The following is a 22,457-nucleotide window of genomic DNA, read 5'->3' as shown; positions in this document are numbered from 1 at the left end:
AGGATTTCGCTCAGTTACGAAATCATTGACAAATCACAATTATTAAATTAGCAGTTAAACATGTGACCAAATATAAATCGAAAGGAAAAGGTAAAGAAAAAAAGAGAGATACACATTTTTAAAAATGCTGGAATCCTCTGCCAAAAGGTCCCGGGTTCGAATCCACCACACCTCTTGTTTACGGACGAAGGCTATTTCATTATTTCGGAAAAAAATGTGTTAGATTAAATTAGTATTACTCAATAAAATATTTTTTTTTGGAATACGACTCTCAAAAGTCAATTTATAAGAGAATATTAAAAAACCTTAATTTAATACGTGTCATAATGACACCCATGAGACCCTTTAGATTGCCCTACCGGTCCATGCAATAAATATCTAGATTATATTCAAGGTTTCCCTCGTGAAAAAGCTGAACTGCTAAGAAAATCAGTTCTATTTTTCTATTGCAAACCTATGTTAATCAGGTTCCTACTACTCTTTACCTGAATATGATCGGGTGATCACTGCAAAAGTTGATTTCTTCCGCCAACGAGAAAATAATAAAAACGACTTTAAAAGAAAAAAATTGTGGAAAAAAAAATGGAGCAGCAGGGTATCGATCCCTGTACCTCTCACATGCTAAGCGAGCGCTCTACCACTTGAGCTACAGCCCCACATATCTACATAGAAGTTTAACAGAGACCAATTTAAATTTGAATATGAATGTATTGTCCAATTTGGTTGTGATGTCAAAAATAGTAGTAGTTGTAAGCCTCTAAGCCAGTCGAAGCCTAGGCTATGCTTATACTATAATAGTCAGTACCGGTATCCAATCTTAGTTAACCAAGCAGTAACATGAAAAAGGAAAAAAAAAAAGCCCCTAACCCAATTGGATCGGACACTTCGCTATTACTTACTATTAGTATTATTCATCATGTGCGTAAAATAGCGATGGAAAATATATGATGATGTAAATCTTTTATCACACTGTTTGTAGAGTAGAATGACGTGTGTCAAACATCTGCGAATGATATCCCTAGCATAAATTCACCAAATTGTTTGAATGTACTTTGAACATATAACATAGAAATTAGAAGTAGAGATGGGAAACAAACCGAACCCGAACCAAACGAACCGAACTCGAACCTCACTTACGACCGAACACGAACTTTAAAACTGATCGGTATGAACCGAACGAACTGTCGACCCTTACTTTGACCGAATTGAATCAAAGATTTTGCAATATTTTTTTAGTAAGAAAAAATAAAGACTTAGTTTCAGTCAGATGATTTGACAGTTATTTTTAATTTTTAGAAAACTCAGCTGGATGATCTTCTTTTGATTCCCCGCGAATGGTACCGTAACATTTAATATTTGTGCGTTAATGGCATGGGAGAGTCAAAGAAACGAAAAGTAGACTGAATGTAGAACTACCAGGTAAAGTTGGACAGATCTTTGCCTTTTTATAGAGCAATGAGAACATTCCTCATCCCAGATGCTAGGACAAATTTGTACAAATACTCCTTCTTCCCTAGTGCTATTAGAGCATGGAATGGGTTGCCTGAGCTAGCCAGGAAAACCAGTGACTTGGCAGAATTTATGTCATTGGTTAATATGCATGACTGAATGCATGACGCGTAGGACGTAATCATCTTCTTTTTTTAAGTAACGTCTGTATTATATAAGATAAGATAAGAAGAGCAAGAAAACATGCCACTATTTTGTATTGGTATAGAGACGTTTGTGGCTGTTTTTTACAAAACGTAACGTAAACAGCATTATGAAATCAAAAACATAAACAAATATTGTGGCATTCTTAGTTTGAGCCACCCAAGAAAAAAATGCTAAGAAACGCCTAGGGATAAGAGGAGAATATTTCCCAAGAAGTGACAAGGAAATGAGTCCGGCGGTAAGGGCATGGTACAGAGTGGCTCACATTTGAAGTCGTGACATGCGGGGAATGCTTTAGATGGGGTCACTATCAGTGTGTAAATCTGTAATGGAAGAAATTCTATAAGAATGCAGTTGAAACCTCCACTCTTTTTTTCGCATGACAATTAGAAATCTCAATTAATAACTAAGAGATATAGTAGAAGAGCTGGAAATATCTGATAGCGTTCAATTCTTGCTACTTGTTCACTGTACGAAAAGCAATTTTTAAATCATAGAATATATATCTGCTATGAGGAACATGCATTGGGACCACCACTGGCAAAGATCTGTTCAAAGAAGTTTCAGACATCACTGAGGAGGAGGCTTCCTTCCTTTAGGAGAAATTATTGGGAGTGACTACTATTACCATCAGAAGTATGGCTGGATGACATAGCGAGTAATAAGAGTAATAAATTAAAAATATCGTCAAGTCCAACGGAAACTGTGTGTCAAGAAGCTGAATCAGGTTGACATACTTGCCTTCTTAACGAAATTGCAACTCTTCTTTTAGTAGGCGGAAAGGGGCGAAACCATTGTGGTGTAATCGCCTAACAGATGAGCACCTAGATTCAGTTTGTTTTAAAAATGTTCAAATGCTTCAACTTGGTGTCTCATCAATGCAGTGGGATCTTCAGAAGTTGGTTTTAGATAAACTTCATATATCCCATGAATTAGTGTAAATATTTATTCACGTGGGAGGCGCGGTGGCTGAGTGGTTAAGCGCTTGGCTTGCGACCCGAGGGGTCCCAGGTTAGAGTCCTGGAGAAGACTGAGATTTGTAATTTCGGGATCTTAAAGTCGCCTCTGAGTCCACCAAGCTCTAATGGGGACCTGACGTTAGTTGGGGAAAAGAAAAGGCGTTTGATCGTTGTGATGGTTACATGACACCCTCGTTAACCATGGACCACAGAAATAGATGACATTTACATCATCTGCCCCATAGATCGTAAGGTCTGAAAGGGAAATTTTTAAAATTATATCAGTTTCTAATAAAAGTGCTTTATTTTTTCTGTAATTTTTAGCGGCCCCCGTAAGGGGAAAAAGCCGCTATTAGGTTTGTGCAAAATGTCCGTCTGTCCGTCTGTCCGTCTGTCACACTCAGATCTCGAAAACTAGAAGAGATATGAAAAATATTATTTCATCATTAAATCCGGCTTGAAAAGTTTAGGTGCAACGGCTACTTTTGGTTTTCTAAAAGCAAACCGTTTAATTTATAAAATTAATTATGCAAGCGATTTTTTCATAAAAACACACCAATTCTAAAACAATTACGTAAATGTAAGGGAGGCAATGTTACAATATGCTAACAAAGATGGATAATTTTTGTGTATTTTCAGTATCACTAAGTCAAATATATTTTTAAAATGTACAGGAAATGTTTACAACAAATACAAATAATAGTTAAAGACGTTTTTTTCTGGTCAACTAGCTGCTAAAATTAAAAGAAAACATTTCTGTTTGTTTATAAAGGCTAATAATGCACTTTGTATGTAAATATCATGCACATTTTTTTAAATGGACTTTTTATGCAGCGATTTTCGTGCAGTAGCGTAACGTCGCAACATGATCAGGTGCTAAACCAATTCCTTTAACTTTTTTTAAAAATTAGATTTTATTTATTTTTTGTTTAGTGCCCCCATCCGAATAAAAGAAGCTTATTTTTGTGCGTTTTGTCTGTTGGTCGGTCTGTCCGTCACGATTAGATTTAAAAAACTAGAACTCTAAAAGCTATTGAAAATCTGATTTACCCTTTAATGTTCCTCCCATAACATGTCAATAGTTTTAAGTATCTAAAATTGATTGTTCCGGATTTTTTTGTGCAAAACTAATCAACGCCAACAAATGTTTGTTTGCTCTTCTAACTTATATTACATTCAATTTCCATGCTTAAACGTTGCAAAAACACATTATCAATAATATGTTGTTCCGTTTTTTATGTAAATAGCATATTAATGCTAAATCATAATCTCTATACTGACTTATATTTCATTAAGTGTAAAAATGTTCCGGATATTGTTTTATAAAACATGAATTATGCCTAATGATTATTTGAAATCGCATAAGGCTTTTAAAAAAAGTAATTTACTAGAATTGATTACTGAAAATTACTTTTTAGACATTTAATTTTCTTGTAAAACATAACATAGAAGTTTTGTAATCGATAAAGAAAGTTCCGGATTTTGTTTCTTATAAATCGTCGCCAGAAATTTCCGAATTTATTTAAAAATCTACTAACGCCAAATAATTGTTTGAACTCCCTCTTCTAATTAATAAACAAATAATCTTCTCATTTACGAAATAATGTTTTTACGGATTTTTATGAAAAATATTTTAACTCACTACTCTCTTACAGTACATTTAACTTTCTACCTAAAACATTAAAAATTATCGTTAATATTATGTTCCGATTTTTAAGGAAAACAGAATCCAAACACCAAAGTAAGGTATGAAAATCTCTCCACGTGGCTGTAGTACATCTAATTTTCATACGAGACCATCCAAAAAATTTAATTAACGGTATTACATTTATCTGAAATTCTCTTTTTCTTTTACTATTTATACAAACATCCGGAACAATCTATTATATAAACTTTTCAATTGTGTTCATACCTAAAAATTATTGCGATGTTTTGAAACGTAAAATAAAGGTTAATCAATTTTTAATAACTTTTAGTTGTTTTTTTTATATCAAGATAACGGACAGACCGACTGACAGACAAAACGCAAAAACAATGTGGCTTTGATCCTTTTTAAATAATATCTATTAGAACTCAGTGCACCAATGTCGATGAACCCTCGTTAAATATCTCGTGTAAATAAAGACATTTTTTTTATGGTACCGGTAATAGCCTATTGTGAGGTAATGAAATTTTTTTTCTTTGACGTCATATGAATGGACTCTTTAATGTAAGTTAAAAGAACGCACTCGGTGCACCAATGTCTATTAACCCTCGAAAAAATTGCTTGTATTAATAAAAACATATTTTAGTCTAACTAAGCCGTGTGACGTAGTGTTTTTTTTTTCCTTTGACGTCACATGGAATGAATTCTTTAAATGAAATGCTAAAAGAACGCACTCGGTGCACCAATGTCTATGAACACTCGAGAAATGGCTCGTGTTGATAAAGGTGATTTTTAGTCTAGCTAGGCCTTGTGACGTAGTGTTTTTTTTTCCTTTGACGTCATATGGAATGAATTCTTTAAATGAAAGGCTAAAAGAACGCACTCGGTGCACCAATGTCTATGAACACTCGATAAAAGGCTCGTAATGATGAAGGCGATTTTTATTCTAGCTAGGCCGTGTGACGTAGTGTTTTTTTTTCCTTTGACGTCATATGGAATTAATTCTTCAAATGAAATGAAAAAAGAACTCGGTATAGTAATGTTTATTAAGCCTCGTTATGTGACTAGCGTTTAAAAAAGGAATGATATCTTGATTTAGATCTAATCTAGATTTTTTAAACTAGATCTAGATTTTTATTACAGTATATCTAGATCTGGATTTATATTCTTATTAAAATTATTTTAGAGTCTAGATCTAGAATTTCTAGATCTAGTTTAGACTAAAATAGACTAGATTAAGATGTAGAATTTCAATTTCTAAACTTAAAGTGTAAAAAAAAAGTGTAGATTTTCATTTCCAAACGTTTTGATCAATATTGTAATGTTTTAATATACTAAAACTAATCTACTATTTTTTTTATTAAATTTAAATTTACGGCAAATGAATCTTTGAAACATTATTACTTTTGACCATCGGATGGCTGCCTGGTCGTGCGGTTTGCGCGCTGGACTGTCGTTCAGATTTATGGATGGCCCAGGGTTCAAACCCTGCCCGCTCCCATCCCCCGTCGTCCTGCGGGAGGTTTGGACTAGGAAGTAATTATCTTCAACTCTGAAGGAACATCCGAAACGTGTAAAACATTTTACATCAAAATTAAATCACCTCTTGAATATTATTTGCGAATATGCAGATCCGACAGGGATCCGACTTCGACGGGGGCCGCCTCTGAGTTTGTGTAACACAAACTCTCTTTGTAATCTTGTTTTTTTTTGTGATGGAAATTAAAATGGCCCACATCGCTGTTTTATCTATTAACTAATTTCATAACATCGAACCGAGGCAGAACTCGAACTTTAGACCGAACCGAACCCAAACTATACTCGTCATCGAACAGAACCGAACTTAAATCTGACCGAACCGGAATTTTAAAAGTTGGGTTCGATTCCCATGTCTAGTTAGAAGGCAAGATGATCGAAGAATTCCACATACACAGGTTAACCAAGTTTGGTAGGAGGGCGATGCTCTTGCCTTGTCACAGACCGACACACAGCTGCATCGATAATTTGTACATAGTACCCACAGAAACAAACCGAGTCAAATTTCAAGCAATTTATTTTTATCTAGATCTCATAGCCTATATGGCATAGAAAACATTGACAGATACAAGTATATTTGTTGTTGTCGATCGCTCCTCATGGCGTGAAGCTTCGAGTCTCGGAGTCTCAAATTTGAAGCAAGAAGAGGGAAAGAGCGCCGAACCAACAAAAAACTGAGAGAAAAAGCAGGCCTATCTGCATCTGACCAAACATAACCATGCCACGTTTGCCGCCGGCTTTTTAAAGCGAGGATTGGACTTTACAGTCATCTTCGAGATATGAGAAATATGTGCTCATCTTTGATCCCGAAGGAGGAGCTATATATTTGTTGTTCGCTTTCTGATTTCCATTGATGACTTTGTTACTGAAACCTACTATTATTTAGAAAATAAAATAAAAAGAGCAGCCGTTACCTACTTCATCTATTTGTCATTATCTGTTTATTATTTCACCTTCACCACTTTCATACATCACTCAGTCTGTTGGGGCACCACACTTAATTTGACGAGTTAGTTAATAATTTTTTCTGCCGCCTATGCTTACAGTACCCTCGTGACCTCCAAGTGCGTCCTTCGTTTTCCTTTCAAGGAAGATCTTGAAAAGTGTCAGTGAGAGAAGCAGCCTTGTCTCATTTTGTCATTCCAACTATGGTTTTAATCTCCAATGTTATTGTTGAAGTACACTGCCCTGATTTAAAAGTTTTGGATTTTTTAAAATGTATATTTGACTTTTCCCTTGTTGCCCTTAGTGCCTTCTTGAAATCAACAAAGACATGAAAGAGATTGAAGGTATTTCTTGCAAATTATCCTGATGGTGAGGATTTGTTCCATTATACTGATGTCTAATTGTGTCTGCTTGCACTTTATAAAGTGGCTTAGTTAGTCAAAGTACAAGGACTTAGCTGGGGTGGTTTAGGAGACTGATAGCAATATAATTATGGCAGAGTTGCTTTTCTTGAACAGGGTGATCAGTGATAGGGGCCATATAATATGTTCTCTTAACTGAAGTAGCGTAGCTAGAAATTTGCCATCATTGGATGTCCCGGGGGGTTTGACCTCTTTGGGGGCACCTGGATTTTGCGTAATATTTAATATTTAATGTAAAAAAAATTTCGAACACTCTTTTTTATGAAGGAACAAATATAAGCGTTTAAAAAGGCGTGTGCTATTTTAGTGTTTAGCTTATTATCGAGACGTGGCTTTGGGCTTGGAAAAACACAAACTCACAGTCCCGTCTCGCTATGCTCATTAAATTCAAATAAAAAAGGTAGCCTACTGTCTGTCCATATCCAGTCAATTCATTTTTACTCATAAGAAAATTACACATATTAATTTAGTGCGTTAAATTTACACATAATGCACTAAAAATACAAATGGAATCAGTCTGTCTTTATCCAGTCAATTGATTTTACTCATAAGAAAATCAGAAATATTTATTTAGTGCATAAAACTTACACATAATGCATAAAAAAAAAAGAAGTTGGCGGAAAAAACGTATTTATTGATAATAGATCATTGCAATATTTATTTTTAGTGCCACAATTGACCAGATTTTTACATTTGTATAACAAGTTTGAACATATTTCTAACAAAGATAGACCGTTGATTTTTAATTTCTCGAATCTCCCATTTGTTTTGTAGTCATTAATCTGACAAATTCTGAAACAAAAATAATTGAAATAGTAATAATAATAACAGAACAAAATAATAACTAGTACAATGGAAGTGTTTGAGTATTTTTAAAAGGTGGTGAGCAAGGGGGCGTTCACAAAAAAATGAGTATAAAACACTTTTTTAAAAATTGGTAGTAAAAGAAAATAATTTGGCTGGACGATACGTCCGTTTTCTGTTGTTTGTTTTTTTTAAATCGACAATCTTTTTACTTGATCTCCCACTTTCTTCATCATTACGAAAAACTAGAATATCTATTAAATAGATTCTAGATCTATCAATGTCCCAAGAGACGAGTTTGGGCCTAACAAAAAGATATATTACTGTCGCCTCCAGGCGAGAATTCAGCGGAATAAATCGCTCCGCCTGCCTACAAAAAATCAGCGTCTTCCAAGCAGTGGTTCTCTCGATCTGAGACATGGGTACTATACAGAAAGAAACTAAGACTTCTTGAACGCTTTCACCAAAGATGCTTGGGATCCATCATAGACATACGGTGGCAAGACCGCAATACAAACGATGCGATGATACACATTTGAAGCCAAAGGAAAATCCACTGCTGCGGACATGTAGACGTCGAAAAGAAAATCTAAATCGACCACAGGCGGACAATGGTTATGTCTGCGTTGGATCTAGCAAAGTATGTAGGTCGCAGCTGGGACTGCGTAGCCACGAGAAATACTGCATGCCTCATTAATCTTCGGACTTGAAGATAAGCCTTATTATTAGAAGTGACAGACAAAGCATTCAGTTCACAGAGAATTTAAGTGCCCAATTGAAGCTTACGTGATCCTTTGGGGATGACACTTTGCACTTTTGTAAAAGCCGATTTAAAACTACTAGCTCTGGAATGTTGTTTGGTCAATTTACGGAATACCGTACTCGATCTTTTTGTCATAAACTAGATTTATTTTATGGAAGGGGAGGGGGGAGTGGCCCAACAACATATTTTGGAACCCGGGTCAACGGGTAACTTACTACGGCACTGGACTAGGGAGGAGATTATCTGCAACTCTGAAGGAATATCCGAAACAAATACACAAACATTCACCAGAAACAAACATTTCAACAATTTACGGTACATTACAATCTTGATTTATTTCATTATTATTAAAAATGACATTAAAAACAGTATTTGCTCTCTTTTAATTAATCTATCCTTCTCTGCATGAGTTTAATTAATTATACCTTCATAGTTCACTTGTCCATCGCCGTCTACATCTGCCTCTCTGATCATTTCATTCACTTCGTCATCCGTCAAGTTCTCTCCTAGACTTGTCATGACTTGACGCAGCTCCGATGAAGAGATGTACCCGTTTTGATCTCGGTCAAATACCCTGGAGACATACCCAGCTCACGTCAAATAAAGAACAGTAACAGCTTGGACATGGGAAGTCAAAGGGCAGTCAAGGACGTAATAACAGAGCGGTAATGGACACGACCTATTAAATACAGTCAGTTTCTAATAGACATAGGCCTACACAAAGATAGGCTACTTTAGTACTTATAAGTGTTTATTTAAAAAAAAAACTTTAAAAAAGCAGATCATTACGCTCTACGCATGTCAATGTATTAACTCAGTCGTACATGTTAGCGAAGCAAGTTAAGGACTTAAATTATAGCACGCCTATAATATTTTCAAGCTTTATTTCCTACTCCTAAGCTTAGGCCTATTAAAAGTCGCCAATTCATTAACACATAATTTCATTACGTTTGCTGGCTCATTGTTCTTCATGTCACTCCATATCTAATTGCCTAATGATGATGTATTTATCTCTATATCTGGTTGGCAAGATCTTTTTATTTATTTGTTATTATATTGTTATTTATTTATTTGTTATTTATTTGATTTTGGGGAAACGTCTGAACCTTCTGTGACGGAAGCTTGAGAATATAAGGCCTACAAATAGTGTACAAGCTCCCCAGTTTCTGAGTTCCTGAAAAAATCAATTCTGTTCCAGTTTCTGCCATGAGTTCCTGAAAAAAATCACTTCTTGGTGTAATGCGTAAACTGTAAGACACATTTCCATAGTAGGCTATTATTTTATAGGCTTATTGCGGTACCCTACCTAAATGCCTGCTTGAGTTCTTCCTCTGTATCTGTTTCTTTTAACTTTCTGGCCATCATGCGATGAAACTCGTTGAAATCAATTGTTCCGCTTCCTTCTCAAATAAATGTTAACAACAAGAGAGAAATAATTGAAACAAAATTATAAATCCATCCGTGAGCATTGATTAATTAGGCCTATTAAAAATACTTATTATTAAATTAAATTAAATTATTAAATTAAGTGACGTATCTTTCATCCTCTAAGTAGGACATGTCAGGGGGAGGTATGGCGAGAATGAATGTTAGTTTGATATTTTGGTATCATAGTGATATCCCCTTGTATATGTATTCCCAGTTTGTAAATGTGAACAGTCTTGCATATGTTGTGAACTGAACGGTTAAGTCTTCGTTGAATGTAAGAGAGAGTGTGTGTTAAGTTAGTGAGGTCTTGTTCCCGGTCCAGGAAGGTTTAACAGTCGCTTCCTGGACTGGTGTTTATGTATTATTTACTGACAGTTAATATAATTGTGTGCTTTATTAAGTATTAAAGTATAATCATTATTCATTGAAAGCTGGAGTTAGAGTTGAAGTATATTAAGTGTTCTTATTTGTGTAGCAAGTAGGCCTATTAATGAATTGTAATTGAGTATTCATACCCCTAAGGAGCCAAGACAAAGACAAGCTAAGAAAAGAACCTCTGACAGGACAGTTAATACTGTTTTCGTAAGAAGCGTCTGCAACAAGAAATTTAAAAAGCTTTTTAAAAGCACTAGACCTACGTCTTCGCCAATGCGATTCTCCAGTCTTTCTTATGTCAGAACTTTCATTTTCTTCCGATGTCGTAACGTAGGCCTACCATGGTTCTGTTAATGCCTTTTGCGTGAGGATCAGCTTGCAACTATGAAGCCCATTTCAAACACAAATGTTGCACAGCCTCGTATGTCTCTCATACTTCATACTGCTTACCTAATCGACCTACACTTCTCTTAGAAGAAGTAGTGCCTTATTGACAGACACCAGGAGAATTACTAATTGACGCCTTGGTCCCGTTCCCCCCCCCCCCCCCCGGGTGAGTGTACATTGCTCCCTCATATTTAGCAAACATACTTAAAGTTTGAAAAATACTTTCTATTTAGACCACTAAACAATAATGAACAGTGGCGTAGCAAGGTACCCGTGGGTCCGGGTTCAAGAACATCTTGGTGCCCCCCACCCCTCCAACCAATAAGACAAACTTAGTGTGTGACAAAAAATGAGTAATCTAAATTTAAAAACATTCCAATGTAAAGATCATACCTTTTTCTTTTTTTTTTTTTAAATAAGTAGCCTAATTATGTCATAACGTTTGATTTAGTTATGACTGCATATAAGTAATAGTGTCTTAAAAGTCAATGTTTTTACAACTTCTTAACAGAGTTAAACGACTTCAAAATGTTTCAAATGAACAAACAAATGTTCTACCTAAGTTGTGGGCTCCAACTGGCCATGAGTCATGGGCCCAAGCGTAATGAATTTCTTCGCGCCATGGTTGCTACGCCATAGCTGTGGGCTCCTATTGGTCGTGGGCCCGGGTTCATTAAACCCCTTCGCGCCATGGATTCTACGCCACTGACTAGTAGGCTACTGCGCAGACTGTGACGTTGGTCTCCAGGATCCGTGCAGGAGAGAGAGAGAGAGACAGGGAAAGACAGAGAAAGTCCATCGCAGCCAAGTATTAATGTCTCAGGATTTACTATATTCTAGTTATGGAATCACATAGGTTAAAGAAAACACTTTATAATATTATTATTACTAATTTTTTTCTTACATATTATAGTCCCTACTGTCGTTCGAAACATTTGCTAACTTGATATATTAATAAACAACAACTTCTTTTAAATTATTTTCAATGTTTGTGGTTAACGCCTAGTTGTAAATCAATATATCAATTTCAAATACAAATTTGTGTCCGGAGTGTGAGATAATTATTATTATTATTTATTGCGTTTCTTTACTTTATCGTCATCTCTGATATTAGCTTTAAACATTATATTAGTCGAAGTAGTGATAACCACTCTAACCGTCAAGAGCTGGTATCAAGTTCTTGACAGAAAACACAAACTCTCTTTTATACTCTTGTAGGTAAGGCTTTCAAACCGATAACAAAAAAAAACAAACTTCGAATGAATGGTTTTGAGGTCATACGATGAGAATGAGTGGGCATTGGCATCGTACTGGTTTCAAAATCAAACACCGCTGGAATCAGCTATCGGAATAATTTAAATCGGCACACTCTGAACCTCCAAGAAAACATTTAATATATTGCTGTAGCTCAGCCAGCAGCGAGCCAGACGAACCTCAACGAAAGGGATATATCAAAATACAAGTTTAATAATAGAACAATAGTAATGCGATAACAAATATACCACTAGAGTAACCAATAATAGCAGCACTTCTTTCTTGTTTACATCCTAGATCTCATTATCGGCCATCTTTGACTTCCTCTATCTTTTAGCGTGTCTCTGTCCTGTGTCTCATGGTGCACAGTCTCGCACCTAATGACAGTGCGCAATGTAGAGTCATAACAATATATATTTTATTTATCCTTGACAAAAATTGTTTAGTATAAGGATCGAACCTAGGACTAGTGTGTCATTAGCGAGACGCTCAACAACAAGTCATTAAACTATGTGCAACATTTTATTTAGAAATAAATGATTCAGTCTATAGTCTTTTATAATACCTAGATCTGCATGTGTCTAAAATGTTGTTTCTAGAATCTATTTATTTCTTTTCTCTTCTGAAACATATCGTCAAATCTGAGTTATCCAGTAGTGATTTTGCAGATTTTCACCTTATGGCCTCATGACCAATCTACCCACTGTCACGCGCCCCCAGGCCCACCCCACCCCCGAGGTGCTGTCGGTGATAATATTTAGGAGCTTAGCGTGTAGGACAACAGTTTGGTTGCCACCTAAAAGCTAACGAGTTCCCCCTGCCCGAGGGAGAAGGAAAACTCAGAATTCTGGTCTGCTGCCTCCAGATAAATATGATTTTTTACCGACATGTTAAAGTTACCATTTTGTCAGCGCTACTTTGTCGTACGAAATTTTGGCATGTAACCTTATTTCAGTTATGTGTGCTTCTTAAAACAAGATTAATTCTAGGCAGTGCTATTTATTATTCAAGTCTATCTTTGTATGTCCATCCTTGGTATGAGCGTGAAAAGAAACACATAATGTTGCTGTCTCTTTGTTTTAAGTCTAAAACTATAAAATCATATAATGTTCACGTCGGATCTATTCAGACAAGGGTTAGCAGGCAGGATCTTTGCTTTGATTGTAAACGGCAGCAGGGCCGGATTTAAGGAAAGGCAGAATAGAGACGCTTTGAGTAGAAGACTCGACGGCCATTTTCCCTGTAAATAAACGTTTTAACGGTTTACTAAAGCGATATCCAAATCTTTCAAGGGCCTCTGAAAAGCTGTGCGGACTAGCATGTGTGTTATAACACTTGATTGGAGCATAACAATTTATCAAATGTGAAAGCAGTCTGGGTGATAGCACAATAATTAGGAAAATGAATTAGACATAGCTTAAGGGACCATAAAGACAGGCTCGAGCTAAATGGGAGATGGCATAAACACGGCTTGGTGTTGGACCAAAGTGATGTTTGAAATCAAGTGCCAGTGCTTCTTGTGACTGAATTAGAGACAGTATTGTTGTAACTCTAAGGCAGGCAACTCATCGAGGTTCTACAGTAAATAAATGTGTTTATTTACTAGGACAAACACATAACAGGCTTCTGCATTCCAAGAGTCTTGTTACTAATTCTACCAGTCCTTTCACCAGCAATCTGAATGCGGACCAACGACAGCCTTCCCGGCTTCGCTCCAGGTCCCTACTACAGCCTTCAGGAAACACAAAAGACGGCTCCTTAGCTTCCACCAATTCTGACTCTTCACAATCGCTTGATATCCTGTTCTTTCCTCTATCCTAGCACCTTCCTGTTCTGGTTCAATAGTGCGCTCGTGCGCACCACAAGCACTGGTGCAGGGCAGAGTTACAAAAGTAGGCCTATTATATATGACATTCTTAAAAGCACAGGATAAAACGATATTATTAATTAATTTCTATTCGTTTTAAGACACATTAGGAAGTAATTTGTAAGCATGTAGTTTAAATATTGGACTATTTGTGTTACGTTAAATTTTAATTTAGGTGACGGTAAGAGACGGTAGATCTATACGGCGTAACCACTGCCTGCTACACAAGTAGGCCTAAATATCGGTATCACACTAGTAGCAAGGTACCCGTGCCCCCCCCCCCCTCCAGCCAATAAGACAAATTTAGTGTGAGACAAAAGAGTAATCTAAATGTAAAGACATTCCCATGTAGAGATCGTAGGCCTACATTTTTTTAAAAATATAATTATGTCATAACGTTTGATTCAGTTAGGACTGCATATAAGTACTAATGTCTTAAAAGTCAATGCTTCTTAACAGAGTTAAACAACTTAAAAGTGTTTCAAATGAACAAATAAATGTTCTTCCTAAGTTCTAATGTGAGCCCCAACTGGTCATGGGCCCAAGCGTAATGATCTCCTTCGCGCCATGGTTGCTACGCCACAGCTGTGGCCCCCTATTGGTCGTGGGCCCGGGTTCATTGAACCCCTTCGCGCGATGCATGCTACACCACTGATAATGAACCATTTATGGAAGCCTTTATTGTATTGCATGTATGACTACTAGCAAGAAGATTAGCCTATAGGCGAGTGGTTTATTGTATTGCATGTATGACTATTAGCAAGAAGATTAGCCTATAGGCTAGTACTTTATTTTATTGCATGTATGACTACTAGCAAGAAGATTAGCTATAGGCTAGTGGTTTATTTATATGTTGAATTGATACTATCATTATCAATAAAGTTGCTTGGATGAATATTGCCTACTCACCATCGGCATCTACTTCATTGATCATGTCTTCCAGTTCTGATTCTGAAGGGTTCTGATTTAATGACCTCATAACTGTTCCTAACTCACTGGTAGTGATGAATCCGTCACCATCTTTATCAAATAGGTTGAAGGCTTCTTTCAGTTCTGTAGCAGACAGTTTCTAGCATAATTTATGTACCAAAAAAACAAACAAACAAACAAACATTGCCAGACACATGACCATTCAAAATGAGTAAAACAAGGCACAGTACCAAGACTAAGTCGGTGTAAAAGTTGGAAACGATCTTCCTTGTTCGATACACTATAAGAACAGAAGAAGAGCAATACATATTGAATGAGGTTGTGAAAAGTCATCAGTGGTGCTCCAACAATTTATCCTCGCAGAGACGGCTTTTTGGGGGTAGCGAGTGGGGCAACCTCCTCGGGTCCCGATTCTTAGGGGGACCCCGTGATAAATAGAACCTTTTGTAAACCACCAGCCCATCGTACAAATAATCACGTCTCTGATATGACCCTCGCCCAGGGCCGCGCACTGCTAAGGCTGTCTCTGATATGACACTCGCCCAGGGCCCGCGCACTGCTAAGGCTGTCTCTGATCCACCGGCAATTGATTGAAACAGAAATGGGGGTTTCTTCTTCTAAATTTCCTAAATTAAGTAAATATGAATGTATGAATGATAAACGTAGAGATTAAATTGAATCAACACTGCTCTTTGTTCATATTTCTAATATGCCCTCTAGCATTCACTTATTTTGTTGTATATTAAATTTAAGTGTATTATTATTATTATTATTATTATTGTGCGATGATACACTTTGTTGAATAATGTCAAAATTGGCCAGTGAAACCATAGACTATATATAGTCTATGAGTGAAAGTTGAAACTAATAGTTGTAAAACATATTTTTAAAAAAAGAAAAATAAACCCCATTCTTATTTTCCTCATCAAATTAACACGCCATTCTTCTAAAACATCAGAATGCACAGGTTCTTTAAGCACTGTATATTCAGAACTATGGTCAATCTCACACTGAGTGAAATGAGGAAGAGGTCTTCAATTTACTCCCATATAACTTAACTACACAAAGAGCTAATTATTATTGTCATTTTGTCCCTTAGCAAAGTAAGATAGATAAATCAAATGGAAATATTAATTCAAGACAATAATTTAGGCCTTATTTGACGAATTGAATTCGTGACAATGACTATGGCCTACCGGTAGGTTACACTACTGGTAATCCAACGTTCAAATAACACACTTATTTTAGTGGAAAATTTTAACTCATTAACCTACCAAGTGGTTTTGTAACAAAACTCTAAGGGAAGCAACTACTATTTGTAGTGGCAATACAGCTTGCTATTGTCTTTAAAATAAGGAAATTAAGTTGGGACCTATTAAATTATGCTTAGGTATTACCTTTGACTTGATCTTCGCCGAGCCCTTCAGCCTGATGAAAGAGAAGCAAACAAAAGATAGATTTTTGAAGGATGTCGCCTACCACAGTGATATGATAAATATAATAAGTCTTTATTTATTTTTTTCACCATTTTCAAGGAAGAAAGGAAGAAATAAAATAAAAAATAAAAAAAAAAATTCATATTACATCTTTTAGCAAAGCCGGCCTAGACTGATTGCTCCAAATTGTCCTGGCATTGGAACTGCAATTTACATTTAGCATATCACTATCAGTTATGGCTTGTCACAGACTTTTAAATTAACTTTAATTAACCCCCTGGCGCTTATTGCATTTGAGATGCTTACTACACATGTAGTAGGCCTATAATAAATGTTGATATAATGATTTAATAAATATTAATAGTTGTTATTTCAAAAAAATAATTGAAGAGGGGACCTCGCAAGCATCCATTAAATTGGGCCCTGCTATTTGTAAAGCCGGCCACGTCTGGTCGAGCAGGGGTGATCAAATCTTTTGTTTCCCTGCACCAATTTGTTTTCACTTCTTATGCAGATGCGCCACACAAACTTGTCCACCTACCCTCCCTGTTATACATTTGAAGTGATGTAATTTTGGACATATTGTTTCTATCAAAATTATAAACATGTGGGCAAATGTAACAAACAAAAAATTAAATTTTACTTACTTTATGGACATTTCTGAATTAGCATTGATAATTTTAATTGATTTTTTCTGAATAATAATAATAATAAGACTTGTCTTCAAGTCCGGAGATTAATGAGGAATGCAGTATTTCCCGTGGATACGTTGCCCCAGCTGTAACCTACGTTTTGCCACATCCAAGACAGGCATAACCATTGTCCGCCTGTGGTCGATTAAGATTTGCTTTTCGCCGTCTACGTCTGTCATCGGCAGCGGGTTTTCTTTTGGTCTCAAATGTGTATCCCGCGGCTTTTGTTCTGAAGCCGAGTACAAACCCCACTGAACCTTATATAATTGTTTACTTTGCGTTTTGTTTTCATCTAACTTCTTCTGTTAACTGGACCGACTTTTCCTTTGGAAAGCGTTCATGTAGTGGTTTTTCTTTTCTATTTACATCACAGCATGCAGTTTAATTATTTTTGTTCTTGGGGATGACAAACACATAAGACAACAACATTCAACCAAATAATATATAAGTTAATTCAATTTGAGTATACTATGGCAGAACAAACCGATCTTTATTATCATTGCAGTATCTCTCAATGTAAATTTATATATAGCTCTTTGAATACAAATCCAATTATTAAAATTGTGAAGATCTCAAGCACTATCCCTGTTCTGAGTTTGGGGCCCTTAGCAGGCTATTAAAACATAACATCATGGTAGCTAGTGAGATACATTTCCAGAAATGTTTTCTGCAGTTTATTTTTTTACGAGCATATTTTTTTGTTTTGTGTATTATCGCATGCGCTATAGCCTTCCGTGACTCTTGACTATCATTGTCTTAATTAAATGTGCTATCTTTCCCTTTGACCTCTCACCCTCCTATCTCCGTTAATGAACGACTGTATAGATACAATAGATTTGACAGTGAAAAGAACAGATATCAAACTCCCACCACTAGGTCGATGATTAGAAGAGAATATCGGCAGTCATCCCACTTAGTGGACATTGAGCCAATCAAGAGAAGCGATCATGATTAGTTTGTTTCTAAACAGTAGGCCTACCGGGTAATTGAGATTCGATTAGAGACTTTTGTAGAGCTCTATTGATTGGATCTACAGCATTTAGAGTTTTCTAAAATACAACTACAGCTTAGAAATTTGATTCTATAGGGCTGAAAAGTTAAGAAAAAAAAAAGTAATTAAAATACTTCACTTATCCATCGAATACAACAAAAAGTTTGCTATTGATAGATTAGCCACCATGTAAACAAATCAATTTAAAAATTATAGTTTTTAATAAATTGATTTGTATACCACAATAAACATTTATTTTTTGGTAACGAAAATTATTAAACTAAAAGAATCTATATGTGTCTTTTTTTTTTCCAGTAACGGTATGGGCTATGGTACTATGGGCTATAGTTCGCATCATTATGCAGCAGTTAAAACACAAGTGATGAGATCAAAACAAAAACAGGACAACAAACTCAGAGCTAGTTTTCAGAAGTTGGACCAAAGAATATCTTTATTTAACATACAAGATAATGAACATTAACATCACATTGTGTAATGCTATTAACCAAAAATAATATACATACCAATAATAAATAAATAATATAATAATCAGTAAATAAGATTCAATTTCCTCTTCGATCAATTAGAGGTGAACAAAACATTAATGAGCAATTACTTCCAATTAAAAAGGCTATTTTGAACTATCAAGTACAACTGCTTAAGACTAGTCTAATTGATATTCTTACCATGATTTTATAAATCCACTAAGTCTTTTCAAAAGTAACCAACAAACAAAAAATGTATTGTAAATCTGCAGTGCTACAGGCAGATCACAGTGAAAAGTTATTTGACACCTAGATCTAGTTATCAATGTTTTTTATCAAAACTGTCTATATTGCTAATGTGTCAGCACATGCCTTTAGTAGTTTTTTTTTTTTTATCTAGCACAGCTTTGTAATCTGTACAGCACATGATAGTGTAAAGCCAGAGGACAAGATAACCTGACTCAACTGAATCACTGATAGGAACCAAAAGGCTTCTTTTGCAGTTTCCAGTGTTTAAACTGGTGATGAATGGGAAAAAACAACCTAATTGTTTACATCAGTATTAGGAAGAATGTATTTAATAGTAACTAAAAAGTAGCTTTTAAATAGCAGTAACATAACAGGCAATAATTTTCAATAGGACAACACAGTGCAAATGTCATAAAATAGAATCTAAAGATGCAAAATAACAAGCAAATAACAAATACAAAAACTGTTAATGAACAATATAAAAAAGAGTTCAATTAGGACATGTTTTTACACATTAAAACTAGTGAGTTCTTTGAACATGTATATTTGTTTCCCAGATAAATCTGACAGTTGTATTCAATTCTAACACAATTTTGCTAGTAAAAATAATAATAATTTTTTAAAATATTATTATTTATGGCTGCTATAATGACAAAAAGGCATTAGTTTCAATATAGCAACTGTAACAGATGTAACTTTATTGCACAGAAGAGACATCATTCACTCATTTTTTTTTAAATAGAAATTCTCATGACAAAAGAAAAGGATCCATGTTAGTTATTGTTAACAGGATTAACAAAAAAAAAAATGATTTAGCTTTAGATCTATATGTCAGATGCAAAAAAAGTAGCACTGATTTAGAACATACTGAAACATATGCTTTAACTTCTAAAGTCGCTCATCATATATCATACAAGTCAATGGACTGCTACTTAAATGCAGGCTCAGAAATTATTTAGAAAATTGTATGCGCAGTTAAAATACCACAGCAAAACTAGTTGGCTCAGCTTACTTCCAGCTATCAATAAGATATTTCAGTCATGCGCAGCACTGAAAGCATGCTTCATAAACTTAGATCCAACATCAATGCTGAACAAAAAATTATTTGAGAACAAAAACAGATTTCAGAAGTTTGTTTTTTTTACTTTGCTGAAGTCATTTCAGTTGAAAATTGCAGCCACTGAAAGGGAAGAAACATCAGCATTGGAGGTTTGCAGCATCTTACAAAGTAAATTCACTGAAAAAACTTTTGTAGTAACTGTTGAGAAGTCCACCAAGAAGAATGCAAGAAGTGATGGACACTCATGAAATATGCCTACCAAAGGTGCATTGAATATTTGGAAAATGGGATAGCACCCTTTGAGGAATTTCAGTCCTTAAATTTAATATTTCCAAATTCAGTAAAAGTCATTAGGATTGATGATCTATTGCTTAAACAGTACTTCACTTGATGTGAATGATAATCTGTTTTGGTGTTCAGTAACTGTCTAGTTGGCACAAAATGAGTTTTTTTAAATATTTAATTTAAAAAATGAGGACACTAAGACAACAACTAAAACATATTTCAGTGAAACAAAAAAACAAACTTTATCAATATATAAAAGGGAAAAAAACAACAATTGAGCAACCACACAGGGCAGAGGTTCAAGAAGGGCTGTGCAATAAGCCAATGCATTTTAATGTACCGGAATGGTTTATACAATATTTTAATGACAGATTTGAGATATTGAAATAACAAACATTTATTATATTTTCTATAAAATAAGTAACTAGTGTCAAAAATTTAAGCAACCAAGACTTTTAGAAACATTGTTCCAATTTACAGTCAAAACTAAATGATCTAACTGAAAATCAATCAGGTATAAATGGAAAGGAACTTTATGAATAAAGAGCAACTGAAATTGATTGAAAACATGAAATGGGTCACATTGAAGTACTAGAATATATTTGTTGAGATAATTTATCCTTAACTTGGTTAAATTTAGTAACTGTACTGCAAATTCTTATAACTCTGTGTCAGTAAGTAGCTACAAATGGCCATTTTCAAAATTAACACTATGGTAATTAAAAATTACCTAAGATCAGCGGTGTTACAAAAAAGACTATCAGCGCTAGCTATGATTTCAATTGAACATCAGTTTACCCCCTTGATCTTGTTTTAAATACATAATTGGTTTTGAATTAAAATAGTAAATAATAAGTTGTTTTATTTGGTAAGAACTTATAATGCAATGTTTTTTTATTAGAAATATTTACTATGAAAACTTGTATTTAGGCTACTAACATTGTATGATTAGCAATAAGTTTTCACATGAACCTTTACATACTGATTTTCTCTCTCTATATATATATATACTGTCATGCAGCATTATGAAGCTAAGTTTATTTTTAGTTTTCTGCAACTATCTCCATAGCAACGAGCTCTTTCATGGATTTATCCAGAGAATACTATCAAGTACCCATGAAAGAATAATCCAAACCTTACACTGTCTTCACTACAGCATTTGGACTTTTAAGTTATTTAAGTATAGTTATATGCCATTTGGACTAGTCAATGCAAGTAGCACATTTAACAGGGCTATTCATCAATTATTTGGATAGAGAAAGGACAGTTTCCTACATTGATGATATTTGATTGCCATAAAAATTGGAAAGAGCATCTGAAAGGACTAAAAGAAGTCTTTAACATACTCCAGCAACATGGCTTTACAGTCAAACCCAGTAAATTTAAATTAGCCATGGCAGAAGTGATTTTTTCAGGACATAAGAGTTAGATACCACAGGACAATATTATCAAGCGTATCCTAGACATTCAAGTGCCCACAACCAAAAAGCAAGTCAGAAGCATTTTGGGACTTAGTAATTTCTATAGATGTTTCCTACCAAACTATACAGCACTTCCTTCAGTACTAACCAACCTCACCAAGAAAGGACAATTTAAGAAAATAACATCGTCTAGGGAATTAGAAGAGACGATCGGGAGATCAAATACGCATTTTGGAAGGACAATATTCTTAACTTCTAACAGAAACAGACCATTTCATCTTGCTACAGACACTTCTTCTACAGCCAAAGTAGCATGTCTCATGCAAGAATATCAAGAAACTTTACATCCTGTATTTTTTCATTAGCTGGAAACCAGATCCTCCACAATAGAGAAAGAATGTCTATCTCAAAAATTTACTAAATATCTGCTAGGAGCTCACTTCACTTTACTCATTGACTATTCACCATTAGCTTTTTTAAATGCAAGGAAGATGGCTAAAAGACAATTGATTCAGAGTTAACAGTTGATGAATTATTAATTTAAAGTGAAGACAATTCCAGGGAAAATGAATGTTTTGGCAGACACTCTATCAAGATGTATATAAACAACTGTTACCTGTACTTTGTTTTATTTTACCTGTCTCAGATATATTACATATACATGTGTTTAATTTCAAATTGATCATACTTTGTTATTACAATCAATACTATAAACTATTTTGACTAAATAATTGTCACACCATATTAATAACATAATGATATTATCAAATTCTATTACATTTCATATTTGCTTATGTTTAATGTACAAGATATTTGTACTTGTATAATTGTAGACTTTGATATTAGATCTAAGTACTGCCATGCATGCTG

General features: G+C 35.0%; 1 protein-coding gene and 1 non-coding gene across 2 annotated transcripts; both read right to left on the bottom strand.

The window, feature by feature from the left end:
• Positions 1-583: 583 nt before the first annotated feature.
• Trnaa-agc (transfer RNA alanine (anticodon AGC)) lies at positions 584-656 on the bottom strand. Its single transcript has one exon. It is a non-coding gene; the product is annotated as a tRNA-Ala (tRNA).
• Positions 657-7,773: 7,117 nt separating this feature from the next.
• LOC106059256 (neo-calmodulin-like) lies at positions 7,774-22,205 on the bottom strand. Its single transcript, XM_056025156.1, has 6 exons — positions 18,774-22,205; positions 16,366-16,396; positions 14,948-15,091; positions 10,034-10,127; positions 9,153-9,301; positions 7,774-7,952 (listed from the first exon to the last, which is right to left on the bottom strand). The coding sequence occupies exons 1-6, from the start codon at positions 18,774-18,776 to the stop codon at positions 7,903-7,905; spliced, it is 471 nt and encodes a 156-aa protein (XP_055881131.1). The 5' UTR covers positions 18,777-22,205; the 3' UTR covers positions 7,774-7,902.
• Between the last annotated feature and the right edge of the window lie 252 nt (positions 22,206-22,457).

The sequence above is a fragment of the Biomphalaria glabrata genome, chromosome 3, assembly GCF_947242115.1.
Source record: "Biomphalaria glabrata chromosome 3, xgBioGlab47.1, whole genome shotgun sequence".
Taxonomy (NCBI): Eukaryota; Metazoa; Mollusca; class Gastropoda; family Planorbidae; genus Biomphalaria; species Biomphalaria glabrata.
Note: the sequence above shows the minus strand (reverse complement) of the source record. Positions and strands in the feature narration are given on the sequence as shown.